This window comes from Calonectris borealis, chromosome 3 (assembly GCF_964195595.1).
Source record: "Calonectris borealis chromosome 3, bCalBor7.hap1.2, whole genome shotgun sequence".
Classification (NCBI taxonomy): domain Eukaryota; kingdom Metazoa; phylum Chordata; class Aves; order Procellariiformes; family Procellariidae; genus Calonectris; species Calonectris borealis.
Genome location: NC_134314.1, coordinates 70,514,643 through 70,530,774, shown reverse-complemented (window position 1 = coordinate 70,530,774; position 16,132 = coordinate 70,514,643). Strand labels below are relative to the sequence as shown.

General features: G+C 41.6%; 1 protein-coding gene across 8 annotated transcripts in view; it reads left to right on the top strand.

The window, feature by feature from the left end:
- TIAM2 (TIAM Rac1 associated GEF 2) overlaps positions 1-16,132 on the top strand; it is a 183,493-nt gene that overhangs the window by 162,875 nt on the left and 4,486 nt on the right. For all 8 annotated transcript variants that reach the window (XM_075146102.1, XM_075146106.1, XM_075146108.1 and 5 more), the window contains 7 exons: positions 6,979-7,158; positions 8,681-8,749; positions 9,127-9,252; positions 10,486-10,594; positions 11,172-11,351; positions 12,753-12,871; positions 14,044-14,152. In XM_075146102.1, coding sequence (XP_075002203.1) covers positions 6,979-7,158; positions 8,681-8,749; positions 9,127-9,252; positions 10,486-10,594; positions 11,172-11,351; positions 12,753-12,871; positions 14,044-14,152 — 892 coding nt within the window. The remainder of the gene's footprint in view (positions 1-6,978; positions 7,159-8,680; positions 8,750-9,126; positions 9,253-10,485; positions 10,595-11,171; positions 11,352-12,752; positions 12,872-14,043; positions 14,153-16,132) is intronic.

The following is a 16,132-nucleotide window of genomic DNA, read 5'->3' as shown; positions in this document are numbered from 1 at the left end:
CTTAGCCCCGTTACACTGGGACATTGACAGCGTCCCCGATTTTCGTTAATCGGCACAAAAGAGAAACTTGTGCAGCTGAGCTCAGAGAGAAGGTGTGTCCGTGGGGGATCGCAACGTCCGAGGCTTCCTTCCCAGGGGCTTTTTCCTTTGGCAAAGTTTGTATTCACAAGCCACAATGCCCGCCTTCAGGAGGAGTAAAACCAGAGCTAAGAGTTTAGCGTTGGCTCGCAAAACCCAGCAGCAGGCAGCAGCAGCGTACGGCTCCCTGCACAGGATGTTTTCTGTGGTGAGTTCTGCAGTGGTGTGGGTTAGGCTGGGGGGATGCTGCTTAATTAGGCTGAGGTAGATGAGAGGGCTGTGCGAGCATGCCAGGGTGTCCGTGCTTGATAAATAGCGACTGCCCCAGTGTTAATAATCAAATAATGGGTTCTGGTAACATGTAGTCAGTGGGTAAGTTGTACAGTATGCTGCATGGGAAAAGGTTTCGGGTTTTTGAAGTTTGGGGGGGAAGGAAGGGTGGGTTGGTTGCATGCACTGTTTGCTGCTGGGCTCGAGCAAATAGTTATTTCTTGCATCTGTCAGAGAAAGGACAAAGTCATGATCCAGATTTTGACAAGCAGTGGGGTGTTAAAACAAGATTCTTCAGGGAAATTTGGAAATAACTGCAGCATGAATGTTTTAACTATGTCTCTGGTTTTTGACTAATAATTTAGGATTGTGGAAAAGGGAGAAAAAAAGATATACAACCAAGGTACTACTGGGGGAATATAAGGCAGCTGTAAATACATTACACAGGTGGTAGAAAATACTTGAACCTTCTGCATTAAAGATTGACAACATCAGGAGAAGGACACGGGGAAGGAGAGAATGACGATATTTTCTCAAGACCAGGGTTTGGGAAAATTTGCATTGTGTGCTTTAATATTACCTGGCAAGAGTCTCCTTTTTGTCACCTGGGCCATAAGGGTTCTTCTCTCTTTGTTTGCCTGATGCTCTCATCTTTACATTTAGTATGGTCTTAGTAAGAATTTAACCTTCTGTGGTGGAAATGATTTCTGTTTTGCCTTTGACTTCGGTATGCGTTGGGTCAGATGACTTTGATTTTAGAGATGTTGAGCACAGCATCTATGAATTCAGTGGGAGCAGCTGGTCCTCGGGACCTGGTCGACGGAGACTCTTGGGCCCAGATCCCTGCTGTGTGACTTGGTTTATAACTAGCGTTTTAGTCAAGTACCTAAGTCGCCAGCGGTTCTTCCTCTATACCCAGGGAGAAAGGTGGGCGTCTCTCCCTGTGTGCAGCTGAGAGGGAAGATTTTCCACCATGCAATTCATACAATAGCTCAGGCACCATGTCAGGTGGGTTGCATCTTAGCTGTTTTACACAGCCTTGTGTTCAGCCTTATTTCAGGCCTTGACCTCTGCTGTCAGGAAAGAGTTACTAGGTCATTAACCCCTCTTCTTACTGTACTTGTGATTTCTGAATGAGATTGGTGAGACCTACTTGCGTTACCAGAACAGGCTGATTTTGCTAATGTAAATCTCCCTGAAATTGGGAAATTCTGACTCAAAGACAGAAGTTCATTCTTAACTCCTCCCCTGTTGTCTCATCTGGTAGTGGACGGTAGGGCAACTTTTCAAAATGCAGCATAGAGGGCTTGCTTCTTCCTCCTTAAAGCATAACTCTGACTATGCTTGGCTTATTGCTACAAAGGATCTGAGTGGGCACTTTTTAAAAAATACCTTTCCTTTAGCAATATTTTAAACATTTAAAGGAGAAGACATGCAAGAGACACAGCTAAACAAAACAAACCCCCAAAATTTCAGCAGTGTCAGTCAGGAACGGTTTCATGTTCTGAGTGGCCTTGAAGTTGGGGAAAAAAAGGAGAAGGACCAGAAGAAAAGCAATGACTGAGTCTACTATTTTGTTTTAGCTTCTGTTGCCCGAAGCTGAGCAGCAGTCTTGCCCAGATACCTATGGTGAAAATCTCACAAGGCAGTTTTCAGTAAAACTCTGTTGACATTTTTCAGTCTTAATGAGTGCACGTACTGTACTGGTGTGTAACATACAGAAAATTTTTTCAGTGGTCTTTAACGAAGCAAAGAACTGTGACTTTCTAGCCTTTTACATTGCTTGCTTACAAAGTACTTCCCAGTCTGAGGATCACAGAGAAGTCTGTAGAGTGATGGACCCACAAAAAAACAACAGCTGCCTTCAATCTGGAGAGAAATCTCTTCTAACACAAAGGAAAAGTGAATGACATCTCCAAAAGCTTTCCTTTTTTCACAGAGTGAGGGATGTAAAAAGTTCTCTGGCCAGTTGTTCATTTCTCAAAATCCCATATAATTGTATTTATTCTGCTGACTGGTGCATTCAGTCTTATTTCCTGGAAATACACACATCAGGCAGAGCCGAGCTGTTAGCTGTTCATTTTTACAGGGTAGAAGACTAATCTGTTTCTGCAGGATGTCTGCTGGGCATGCTTCCTCTTTGGATAAGGAATTCAAAGGATTGGTGATCTCCATGTGGTCAGTGTCCCGCACAAGGGTACAGGAATTTGAAAGGACGTGCACAGTTTTATCCCCCGCCAAGGAGTCTTTCTCAGGCTGAAGAGTTTTCTAAGCCTACTCAAAATACTCCTTTCCCTCACTTTTTCAACCAGACCCCAACCAACTGACAGAGTACCTGAGGTGTATAAATGAGGGTAAAATAAACAGCAATGAGCAGAGACACCATAACACTAATTGACCTTGTGCAGCATTTATGCTCTATCAGTATCATTCAGTAGAAGGTCACAGGGTAGCCATGAAATTGTTGTGCTAATGCTTAACCCCTGCTGATTAATGTCTTCTGCTCTCTCACCAATTAATTTTATGGAGATTTTTAACTCTGGTGGGGATAGTACAGCCTCAGATGATGGTATGCTTGTCTGCAAGGAGCAAAGAAAATCTGTAAGAGGGTCCTTGTAAGAGTATCCTTTGTCCACTTTAAAGGAATAATATCTAATATTTCTTATCATGAGTATTATGAAAATGGGACGTGCTTCATCTCCATCTGACAAGCTGAGCACCACTGTGGTGGTTGACACCTGTGGGTCAAGCTGACGATTATATGGGCTGGAACTGTCCTTTCTAAGGTTACTGTGAGCAATCCTCATTCACAGGGAATACTCTGTGCAAAAGGATGCAGGACCTAACTATGAGTCGCAAACATGCAGGGATGAAAAAAAAGTTTCTCAAGGCTGCTTCTACACATCCTTCTGTTTTCTTAGAAGCCAAGAGAGTATGGGGCAGGAGGTGGCTTCCCTGACTGCTAGGTCTGTAGAAGGGATTATACAGCTTTGTTGGAAAATCTGTGAAAATGGCTGGTAAAACAGTACAGCGCTGCTTAACTTCATTCTCCCTGAAATGCAAGTATCTGTTTTTTCTATAAACCCTGCATAAGATCCGATAGTCTTTCCCAACTCTAGCACTGTTAGTCTAAATTTTTGGATTTTTAGCCTCATCTGACTGCTGTTCAGTGCCAAAGGTAAGCTGAAGCTGCTTGCAATCTCCTATAAATGTTGCTGCAACTGGCACACATAAGCTCAAGTGATGGATTTTGGAGAAAGTTTGTTGCTTCCACTGTATGCTCTCCTCAGCTTTTCTCTGCACCCAGCCACCTTGTAGCCTTGTCTACAGTCAGTTGTCTGGGCTTTTCACCAATTTAAATGTTTTTATTCTGATGAGCTGCACACTATAAAGGTTGGCATAAATAATTTTTTTACTATTTACTAAGTACAGGCAGTCTTGGCCTTGTGCAAATCAAAGAAACTGTGTGCTTGAGGAGTTTACCAGCTGTATCTGAGAGTCAAATCTGCCTGTGTTAGCCGTTGCAGTGTCATTGTCAGAGCAAATTCAGGATTAATTCCCACCTTAATTCAAGATTACAGTAGATTTATGTAGTATCAACTTGGGGCTCCTTTTGAGACTTCTTGGCTTAAGGGCACTGGACTGCCAAACTCTGCTTTGACATCCAGAATGCCCAGATGGCTTTGAAATCCCAGCTGCAGTCAGTAACAGGGCAGAGGCTGGGCCTCTCCTGCCCACACATAAAAGATATAAAAGAGATGTTCTTAGGGGTTGTCACTAGAGCCTTTCTAGAAAAGATCTGTTTTAAACAGCACAAATAATAAAAGACATTGTTTAGTGTGGGAGGCAGAAAGTAGCATCCAGAGCAGTGTGGAAAAAAGGTGGAGATCCTGACCTGGGTGGTAAGGGAGTTTGGGGAAGAAATGTGAAGCAAGAATAGTTTTTATTCCTCTCTACTTATTTGTTATTATGAAGTTTCTCATGAATACTGGGCTCTTGGTCGAGAACCTAAGGTACACTTTCTGGTTTCACTGGCAAAATGGGTTCCTGCATCTTCTACGGTCCGTCCAATGTGTAGGAGTGAATGTGAAATGCTTCTGTCCTGCCATCAAGTAGCATTTCATGCTTGCTTTGACCCCAGTGTAAATACCATAGTGGGTGCAAAGAGTGAGAATGAGGTCTGGATATTGCAGAGTCTCGAAGCCTCCCATAAAGCGAAGGACAGAGAGCAGCAAGACTACAGGAAAGGACAAGAGCCTATGAGCAGCACTGCAGGACAAGGGCAATATTGTTAATGCCAGACTTGCAAACACAAGGTGCTTACATGTTCAGGACCATACTAAAGTTTATAAAAATCACTACCTGTTCGCAGTATGGCTGAGAGGTAATCCTGTGCCTTGGGCTTAGGCCAGTTATGTGGAACAATTTCTGACACCAAAATTATGTGGCTTAGGTGCTCAAATAGTATTTCTATTTAGGAGTATCATCTATTTCCATATGCTTTCTTATCCAGTGGTTTTCGGTGGCAGATGCAACTCTGGCCCCAAACCTGAAGGGGATGGAGAACATAGCATGTTCTCCAATGTCTGCCTGCCCTACATGTGAAGGTGATTGAGGAGGAATAGAGGACTTCTAACTCCTCCTTGTAAAACTGTGCCTGATGATGATGTTTATGACTCGCTTTCAGTAGGCTGTCTCATACCCTTGATCTAGTGTCCTTGATCAGGCATCGGGTTGATCTAAATCAAGCTGCCCACGCGCACCTTGAGCTGTAGAGAGCATAAAATCTGAGTCATTCTGATACAAATACAAAACTTTCTGACATCAGAAACAAAGAAAACAAAACTCAAGTACTTTGGCATTCAGCTATTTAGAAGTTGCTTTAAAATACACCCCCCTCCCATTTCCTAAATTAAGTTGTGATTTATTTCCAAAACACTAATTAATTTTAGTGGCACAGAGTGACTGGGATTTTTAAATGTATTCCATCAGTGTGTAGCTGTAATTCCAACAAACACCATTCAATTTACATTGCATTTTGTCGGGTCCTAATAAATGTTGTAAATACAAAATGTATCTAAATTTCATAGTCCTGCAAGCTGTCATTATACAGGATTGTGAAGATGATTGCACATATTAGTGAGGAAAGTAACTTAATTTTTTTTAGAGTGGTGCCATTGTTCAAAACTGGGGGCTGGGAAGCTACAGAGTAATACGGACTACATGGCAAATATTTTAACACTTATTTCTATCATATATGTGTGAGGGATGTACCTATGTTTTGTCACATGAATAGTTGAGATTTAATATTGCTAGTGCATTTAGCCTCCACCTTACAGAAGGCTTTGTATAGCTCAGTTCAGTTTCAGAATAACTTTTGCTTTTGCTCATTTCATGACCTAGTATGTTGGTGAACCTAGCTACACAGATAATCCGTGGTGAATCAGGAGATCCAAAGAGGACCATCTGAAACAGCGTGTGGAATAAATTAGTACCGGTTAAGACAGTTCTGAAATGCACTCATGTTCTGATTTCTTCACTGAAACAAGATCACTGAAACCAGACTTCCACTTGATAAGGTAGCATTCATGTAGTCCTCATTTGAACGCATTCACTAAATAGAAGATACGGCACAGCATATGCAACTGTCCAGTATCTTAGAGAGTGTCTGAAAGACAGAAGCACTGAAGAAGAATTGTTTCACGTAGTACAAAGAGGTGGATACCGACAGCTGTTAAGGTAGAATTGGGTAATGGCAGCGATATTCTAGCTTTTGGGAAAACGTCATATAAGAAAGAGAACAGTGGAATAATTTTCAAAAGCATTAAAGATTATTGCCTGCAAAAGTTGCTCTTGGATATTAGTGGTAGTCATGCAAGAGCAAACTGCACCACCATTTCATAGTGTCAGAAGAATCTCTTTCTCTTCCATCTTTGCCTTATAAGATTAACTCTTGTTGTTCCATCTCCCATTCCTACCTTGCTTGAAATTTTTCTGGGTTTTTTCCATCTTTATCATTCTTCTAAAGACTCTCAAAGATTTAGGTTTCTATTCTCTGTTTTTGAAAGCAAAAAATCTTGATACATAGTTGTCTCCTTAGAGAGAAAGCATCTAAACATCTTTTGACAGCCCAGGACACTGGAATCTGAACCCTCAGCTCCGTGTCTCATTGTTTGAAAAAAACACACAACACAGTATAGGTAGCAGATGACAAATAAAAGATGGATGCTTAAAAGATCTTTATCTACTAATTCTTTCTATTTTGATGCAGTGAGTGTTGTAAAATAAGAGAGATGGAAAACAGTGTGATGCTAGTGTCATAAGAATCAAAGTATATGATATAGCTGAGTGCTCTCATCTTTTTCACCCCACGAGCTTGTAACTGAAGACTGAAAATAATTTGCACTGGAAAATCACTAGAAAATTTTCATTTCCTTTTACTGCTGTGATCTGGATCTGCTATAAATTCAAGCTGTTCAAAGCTATCAGGACACGTATTTGACAAAAATCAATGGCATGCTCTGGCCCCCGAATTTGGAACAAGAGCAAAATTTGAGGAATTTAAAAATAATTGTAGTACAGCTTGTATTCTAAAACATCAGCGCTTGTCTCTTTCTTCTCATTTAACAGAGCGCAGAACAGATCAGTGCGTTGTGCCGAAACTTCCAAGACGTCCAAGCAAGCGGTATGGAAGGACAGAAGGACAACCAGGATCCACCTCCACGGCCACTGGCTCGCCACCTTTCTGACGCAGATAGACTGAGGAAAGTCATCCAAGAACTTATGGACACTGAGAAATCTTATGTCAAGGTAAAAAAAAAAAAAATCTGGCTAGCTACAGCCTTGTTTTTGAGGCTGACCATGATTTGTGGCTGGTCTTAACATATTTCATGCTTACCTTTATATAACCAGCCCTCTACAAGTGCCATAACCTATAAAGTCCGCTTATCTAATTGTTCCTGTTGTTTTCAATGGGCTTGCCCCTGTAATAGAAGCCATAGGATTTGATCTAGTAGCTTTAGTTCTAGTCAATTTGTATTTATATTGGAGAGTGGTGATTTGTGGGGAGTACATACCTGCAATATGTTAACATAGGGCTTTTCCAGGGGATGTTTCCCTAGTTTTCAAGATGAAAATAAATCTGGTAGAAGAACAGAATAGAGTCTCCTACAAATTAGAAAAAAAGTTTAATTGTGGAAAATAGTGCGTAATTATTTTTGAATCAGCAAAGCTAAAAGGCACAACTCCAGTTGGTTGTAGCATCACACATATGTTATTTCTCCTCTGACTGATAAGTCCATAATTTGTTAGATGTATATCTTTTTCTTTTTATAAACCCCAAATTCATGTGACTGGATGCCAAAAGAAACATGAAAACATTGATTTCACCGGTATTCAGCAAGGAGGAATCATCTACTTTACTGGATCTCAAAACACATACTTACAGATATCGGTACTTGCTGCAATAATGTGTACGGAAAAGAAGAGAAAATGCTTTCAGTCCGTTGTTGTTAGTACACCCACCAATACACTAATACAGCCATACGCTGTATAGCTTGAGGAAGCTTTACAGAACATGGGCCCCTATGTATGTCCAGCTGATGTTTCTTAGAGAAGAATCCCTTTACCAAAGGCACGACCATGGAGGTCACGGACATGCGTGAAATTTTGCACCAGGCAAAATCCTGGCAGGTTGCACATGCTCATTACGGCGTTCTGAGGGGGATGCTCGTTATTCCTTCTCCATAAGAATTTCTGCTGTTTCTCTTCTCAGGGTCGGAGAGCCCTGCAGTGGGCCCCAGCCCTGTCATCACGCTCTGGTGTGGGATAGTAAGTCTTCAAAAGTGGCACCAATTATTTGAAGAAGTGACTGAAAAAGCCCTTGATCACATTCCCCCTGACAACATAACTGAGCACTTTAATAACTAATACATTTTAAAATGTTACGTGTCCTTCTGAATATTGCTACTGATGCTTAAATGAGTGGCTATTTATATGGTTTATCTAACATACATGATTAAAACATTTGATGCTGTTCATATACATGGACTCTTTAGAAAGCCATCATCTGTAACATTTTCTCCTCATGCTATGCTAAAATATAATTTGTTATAATCAAGCTGTAAAGCCTTAAGGATGAAACAAAAACATTACACTGAAATCAATTTGCGTCTAATTTAGCAATCACTTTAGTGCTAACAACACGCAGGTGATTTTGTTACAGAAAAGGAATTGTATCTCCAGTTCATTTCCGAAAATTATCCCACAGTTGTCGCATAAAGAGCAATTTCAAACTGTTACATAAAAAGTGAATGAATTCTCTTTCCTGCAGGACTTGAGCTGCCTCTTCGAGCTGTACTTGGAGCCCCTTCAGAATGAAACCTTCCTTACCCAGGATGAGGTGAGGGAATAATTGAAAGATGTGCTTTTCATTCTTTTATGGGTTAAGACCTTGGCACTTGGGTTTTTCATTGCTGAGAGTATGACAGAAAAAGCAAACAACGAAGATAACAATAGGAATTACACCAACCAGTGCCTTTCTGTCTGGTGCGTGCGTCACTTCTTTTTTTAAAGGGTAATTGTTCTTCTGACTTAACTGCTAAGAAATCTTTGCTTTTTGGGAAGGATTTTTTTATCAAACCCATTTGAAAAGTATTAACGAAGACATTATTGGCCTTTACAACCTCTTTGTGTGTCCCATTTCCTTAGCGGACTGTTTTCGCAAGACCACTGTTAGGTGCACGGACTGCTGTACTTCATAGCCTGATGTTTTCACAGATGGAGTCCTTGTTCGGCAGTCTGCCAGAAATGCTGGATTTCCAGAAGGTGTTTTTGGAGACCCTGGAAGATGGAATATCTTCTTCCTCAGATTTTAATACACTGGAAACGCCATCCCAGTTCCGGGTAAATAGTTGGTTGTTTAATACCTTGCAATGTGCCTGGAAATGTTTGTGAAAATCCAGTTTTAGGAACTCTAAGTTTCATATGATTGCTTTTATGTTTGAAGCTTTACTTTCGATTACAGACACCTATTCAGCAGTGAAAAATAAGTGCTATTTTTCATGGTTTTGTCTTCCTCTTTCCCACGGCAGAAGATGTAACATGGAAGATGCAGAGTAGACTTTGAGTATGCTATGAACTAGCAATGCTTATGAGGCAGAACTCCTTTGTAGAAAGGTTATTGTTACTGGGCTGAATTCTGCCCTGCCCTGTGCTCCTCCCCAGTGTGCCCAGTTCACCCTCTACTGACTGGCATCTTTTCCTGTTAAATGCCACATGAGTTTGTCATGTTGTGAGGTCCAAGAAGAGGGCGTACGAAGTGTAAACGGCTGTAGACTGTGCCCTTGCTGTGCTGTCTCACTCACGGTGGCATCACTCGGTACCTGCCCCAACTGGAGGAGGTCGGTTCCCCAAAGATGGAGTCACTGTCACAGGACCGGGAGAGACTGCTGGCAGGTCTCCTGGACACTTGCTGCCTTTTGTGGAGCAAACATTGATTAAAAAGAGGGGAGAGGGCTGCTCTCCTCCTCCCCCTCCTCCTCCCTCAGTACTCCTCTTTCTTATCTTTGCTTTGGGAGGCGTTTTTCTAAAAACATCTCTCTCGTGATTCAGTCCCTCCCACATCTTCCCAAACTCCCCTTCGTCCAAGAACATCAGAGGTGCCCTGTAATTACCACCTGCCTGAGAGAAGGAAAACAGTTGGAAAGCAATCCTCTGTTTGTTTTACACTGTCCCTTCTGGCTTTGTCACTTTTATGCCTTGCTTCCTATTGCTCATGTGTTTTCCCAGCACAACATACCCTGTTACACGTCCGCTGAGTTTTGTTCCTGTGCTGCCTGAAAGATACAGTAAGACAGAATGGCTGCAGTGGTGTTACCTGCTCAGGGAGAACAGAGAAAATTGCAGGCTTGGCCTAAATAGACTGAACTCTACACCCAGAGGAATACAGAAGTATCACAGAGCTACTACTAGTAGTATATTCATTTTTTTTACCTATATATATACACATATAAAAAAAATATAGGATATGTATAGAAAGATAGCAGATAATCTCACCGTTGAGCCCCTGTGTTATGTGCCTGAACATTTATTTAGGATTCTAGTAATGAATTAATATTTTGATTGTGTTGATTTCAGAAATTGCTGTTTTCCCTCGGAGGCTCCTTTCTGTATTATGCTGACCACTTTAAACTGTACAGTGGCTTCTGCGCAAACCACATCAAAGTTCAGAAGGTTCTTGAGAGAGGTAATTTATTGTCTTCATTATTGTAATTCATTTGCATGAATTTAAACTCCAATGAACGACTGTAACAAATCTTGTCGACTTGCAGAGAATATTGGTACAAAGCAGGGCTAATCGGGTATCTTTCAATAGGAATAGCTAAGATCTGCGGTTCTGCTGAAGTATGGTACAGAACTGAAGGGATAACATTTCTTTTGTAACATCCAGGCAGTAGCCTGAATAGCTACAGAAACATCTTCCACGAGTTTGTGCCGTCTGCAGATCCAGCTCATACTCCAAAAAGCAGCAACAAATGGTAGAATAAGTTAGCGATTACTTCCTCTGCCATCCACTGCAGTGCAGTGGAAAAATTACATTGAGGAATAATGTCACTGTGATATACTTGCTCTCTTAGCCCTTATGTATGTTATTTAATGCAGGAAATGATTATGAAATGGATAGTGTAAACTACTTTGTAAACCATCTGTTGAAAAGGGTGAGGCTTTTGGTGCTGGTTACAAGTTGCAATTCTGTGCTTTCAAATTATTGTGACTTCTATGACTTCCACGTTCAATTGACCAACTCTTTTATTTACATCTAGCCAAAACAGATAGTGCCTTTAAGGCCTTTCTGGATGCTCGAAATCCCACAAAGCAACACTCTTCTACACTGGAGTCGTATCTCATAAAGCCTGTTCAGAGAGTGCTGAAATATCCTCTGCTTTTAAAAGAACTGGTGTCTCTGACAGACAACGAGAGTGAGGAGCACTATCATTTGACAGGTAACTTCTTCCTTTCTTCTACAGGGATGAATATGAGTTAAGTTTTATTTCTAGCCCTTTCTGAAAATGCAGGTAGCCATTCTGGTAGATAGCACAGAACTTGTCAGAACATAGAGAGAATTCCCTCCCTCTCCTTAAAAATAGTAAGTAGCTTTTTCGTGCTTTTAGCAAAAAGTCCTACTTGGTATGTCCAAGTCCCTTTGAGAAGTAGATATACTCAGGATTTGCCATGGCAAATAGGACCGGCGTCTTTCTCCTCAATTATTACACAGGAGCATGTCAGGTCGTAGTGTTGCTTTTTTTTCCCCACTTGGGAAACACTGACCAAAGCTCCATCTTGTGGCTATTACTCAGTTTTTGAAATGTGTCAAAGTTTAAGAGCGCCACAGCAGGAAATTATAGTTGTTTGAGGTTTGGCTGTGACTCTTGCTGGCGTAGAAGAGATCCGTGTCAAAGCTTTGCAGTCTTCCCACATAGCCTTGCCTGTCTAACATCCATTAGAGTTGATTGCTTTTCTAGGCTCAGACGCTTGGGACTTCACCCTGGCCAATTCCAGTTCAGGTCTGTCAGCACCTGGTGGATGAAAGTCTAGAGATTTATTTCATGGAACGATTGTCATTTTAACAAAATAGATTCAGGCAAAATACATTGTCAGCAAAAAGTCATGAGGCTGTTACTGACTTCAAAGGGAGCTTCTAATACTGTTCCCTTGCCCTTGCAACCAAGCTGGGGGTGACTTACTTGCAGGTCAGGATTGATGCCAAACTTCTAAAAGGCTGCACAGTTAAGAGCTGGCAGGACTGGAAAACTAAGCGCCCTTCTCCAACTCCTCTCTATTAGACACAAAAGTCTAATGAAATCTAGTGTCATTCTTGCTTAGAAAACAAAATACAAACAAAACCTGGCCACCAGCATTTAATGTCATGGATAAAATCCATGAGGAACTTGTACAACCTAGCACTGTATTTCTTTGTCTGTTCTGTGGTGAGCCAAATGCAATTTGTTTTTCTATTAAAGCTCATCAGATGACTTACCCTGCTATGGGTGTAGATTACTCTAGAGATCCTAGTGGCCCTATACATACGAGATGCAAAACCTAACCGTGTTTACTATTGTGTTGATAGGAATATTCATACATCTGGGGGCTTATCACTGGAATGCTTATTGCGGCCTTTTCAGGCACTTTAGACACCAGACAAGCATTTTTCACTTTCTGTGATCAGGAAGCAGACCTTCTACTTTGCTATGAGAAAGCACTGGTATAAAGCTAGAATTCTGTTCACCAGACGTTGGGAACACTGCGTCATTTTGCCTGTCTCAAGGGGAATTCAATAAAAAATGTCATGTTTAGAAAACACAATTGAATTACATAGCTGTCTGTGAAATTTTTAAACCTTATAGAAGCACTGAAGGCAATGGAAAAAGTAGCAAGTCACATCAACGAGATGCAGAAGATATATGAAGATTATGGCACTGTATTTGACCAACTGGTTGCAGATCAAAGTGGAACAGAGAAGGAGGTAAGAGAAGGAACAACATGTTTTATTCACTCCTGAAGCATTATCCTGCTTGCCATTGGGTGTTTTATCTCTTCCTGAGGTAATTTTGGGAACTTATTTGTGCTGGGCTTCCTCCATTCTCCTTTAATATTTTGACTTCCATTTCATATCTGCCTGTGAAGTTTCTTTTTGTCAGCAGGTTACGGTAAAATTTTCAGACAGCTGCCAGAGCCGCCTTCTGGACTGACAGGAATTGAAAGCAGGAGTAGACATAATTCTCAGTAGGAAAAATCCTCCTCTTCTCAAATGTTGCAGAGATTATCCATGCCCTAAGGCATTCAGATTTTATGCTATAGAGTTCTTAAGTTCTTAAGATATTTTTTCACCCATATAAATGAAAATGGCAATTTGAGGGATTTCACATTAAGGTCTGTTATTCTCATTCTCTACACTTCCAGTGCTGAGGCATCCACGGGTATTTGTCAGAGCAAAAACCATTAGTTAAACAGACTGTGTGCACACATCTCCCAGAACTGGGGCAGCAAGGTCTCAATTTAGGTATTTACATGAAATGATTACTAAGCAGATCAAATCCGTAAAGGTGAAGATCAGATATGAGAGATGCCGGCTCAGTTGTTTTATTTCCTCCTAGTAAAAGCCAAATTGCCCCCGTTGGCTACCTCGGGGAAACAAAACTTGACAGCCTGGGAGATTCTTCACAGTGTTAACGTTGTGTCCCACAGAAGAAAGCAGCCTCAGAGTACAAGACCTCCATTAATTCTGCCATTGGCAGTGTCACTGATACTAATTACTCTATAGAAATTAAAGATACTTACAGCTAATAAATCAGCCAGTTCGCAACTGGCTACATGTAAGTGGCAGATCATCAGATCAACTTAATATTCTTCTAAGTTATTAATAGTAAGAACTTCTATCCAGCTTCCATAACTTACGGGCTATTACTTTTTATAGTTGTTACCTATTTTAAAAAGGGCGATTACTCACACTTTTCCTGCCATAGTGCAGATCTCTCTGCCCTTCTCTTTGTACATAAAGTAAATACAGAAAACATAGATCCTTAAAGTTATTGATGTGTACTCATTGATGTTTTACTCACATATATGGATCGCAGCACTGATGTATATATATTTATATTGTTTGTTTATATTATCTACTGTTATAATTTAATACAGGTGACAGAGCTTTCAATGGGAGAACTTCTGATGCACTCTACAGTTTCCTGGCTGAATCCTTTCCCATCACTGGGCAAAGCAAGAAAAGACCTTGAACTTACAGTGTTTGGTAAGTGTCTTCCTTAATGACTCTCTGCTCTTTCAAATCTGAAGATTACCACATTAAATCTGGGAAAGCTGCCCAGAGGAAAAGGACCTGGGGACGCTGGTTGACAGCCGGCTAAACATGAGCCGGCAGTGTGCCCAGGTGGCCAAGAAGGCCAACGGCATCCTGGCCTGTATCAGAAATAGTGTGGCCAGCAGGAGTAGGGAGGTGATCGTGCCCCTGTACTCGGCACTGGTGAGGCCGCACCTCGAATCCTGTGTTCAGTTTTGGGCCCCTCACTACAAGAAGGACATTGAGGTGCTGGAGCGTGTCCAGAGAAGGGCAATGAAGTTGGTGAAGGGTCTGGAGCACAAGTCTTATGAGGAGCGGCTGAGGGAACTGGGGTTGTTTAGCCTGGAGAAGAGGAGGCTGAGGAGAGACCTTATCGCTCTCTACAACTACCTGAAAGGTGGTTGTAGTGAGGTGGGTGTTGGTCTCTTCTCCCAAGTAACTGGCGATAGGACGAGAGGAAACAGCCTCAAGTTGCGCCAAGGGAGGTTTAGACTGGACATTAGGAGAAATTTCTGTACTGAAAGAGTGGTCAAGCCTTGGAACAGGCTGCCCAGGGAAGTGGTTGAGTCACCATCCCTGGAAGTATTTAAAAGACGTGTAGATGAGGCGCTTAGGGACATGGTGTAGTGGGCATGGTGGTGTTGGGTTGACAGTTGGACTCGATGATCTTAGAGGTCTTTTCCAACCTTAATGATTCTATGATTCTAAATCTTCTTACAAGATGAAAGCCACCATCTCCTTTCACTGTAGCCATGTGATATCTAGGTAGACTTACATCTGAAAAAATACATAGTTCTATTTCGTAATATGAGAAGTGAAAAGTTTCCATTCATTTGTTTGCTGTTGCTGTTTGCTCTGTGAGCCAACCTCAGCTGCTCTCCTGCCTATATGTAAACTATGGAAATCAGTGATTTTCAAGAGACAATATTCTCTTTAGAACAATCTGCTAAACCAAGCTTTCAAAGGAGGCTGGTAGGAAAATGGTGATTTATCCTACTCCTGGGAATTTAGGCTAAGCTCTGCTTTACAGCTACTGCATTGAAATCCCCATCCAGATTATTTTAACTGAGAAATGCATGTGGACATAAGAGTATACAACCAAGAGTTTTATTTAATAGTCTATATATGATTAATCATTTAGTAATTACCTAAGCAATTAAACCTTCCGGTGAAACATCTTAGTCACTTGTCCATTTCTTTAAAAAATATTTCTTTAAAATGTCATTGGATAAACACCTACAGAACAACTCAGGTTGACGAGAGACAAGTTTCTTTTCTCAGGGCTGTCGCGCACTCCTTCTCGGGGAAGCATGACAGGTTAGGGGAGGGGATGCTTCTAACAGAAGAACAAGCAGGAGCTACCTCCCAGGTTCCTTGGATGAGCTCCGCAGTGATCCATGTATGCCAGACACTTCCCAGCAGGACATACATTCCCATGTATGAATGAATGGCAGACTACTCGTCTGCCACTTGGGAACCTGAGTTTTCTTCTCACTTCAAACCCTATGTGGCAGCTTAGAAAATGCACCTAATATGTGGAACTGAGGGAAAGCCAAGCTCTGGGGTAAATGCTGTGCTTGCTATGGCTGCATCCTGGCTTCATGTAGGGATGAGACTCAACCGCATACCATTGCCCCTCTCTCCTCTTCCACTGGAAGGAAACGTGGATGCATGAGCAGGGATAGAGCTATACTGCCCTTGAGTTTGATCTGGGATCCAGGACTGCTCTGCAGAGCAATCCTTCAGTTCAGCTGCAGCTTCAAAGCCCACATGTTTCTGTTCCTCCTTACAGATGAGAGAGAACATGTCCCTGCCTCCCTGGAGGCTGAAACGTTAATTAGATAACGTTAGTTAGTTAGTTATCTGGTCGGATGTTGTGGAAGCCAGAGAATTCCTGCAAATGGAAAAGTAGGAACTGAGATGTTTGAGATT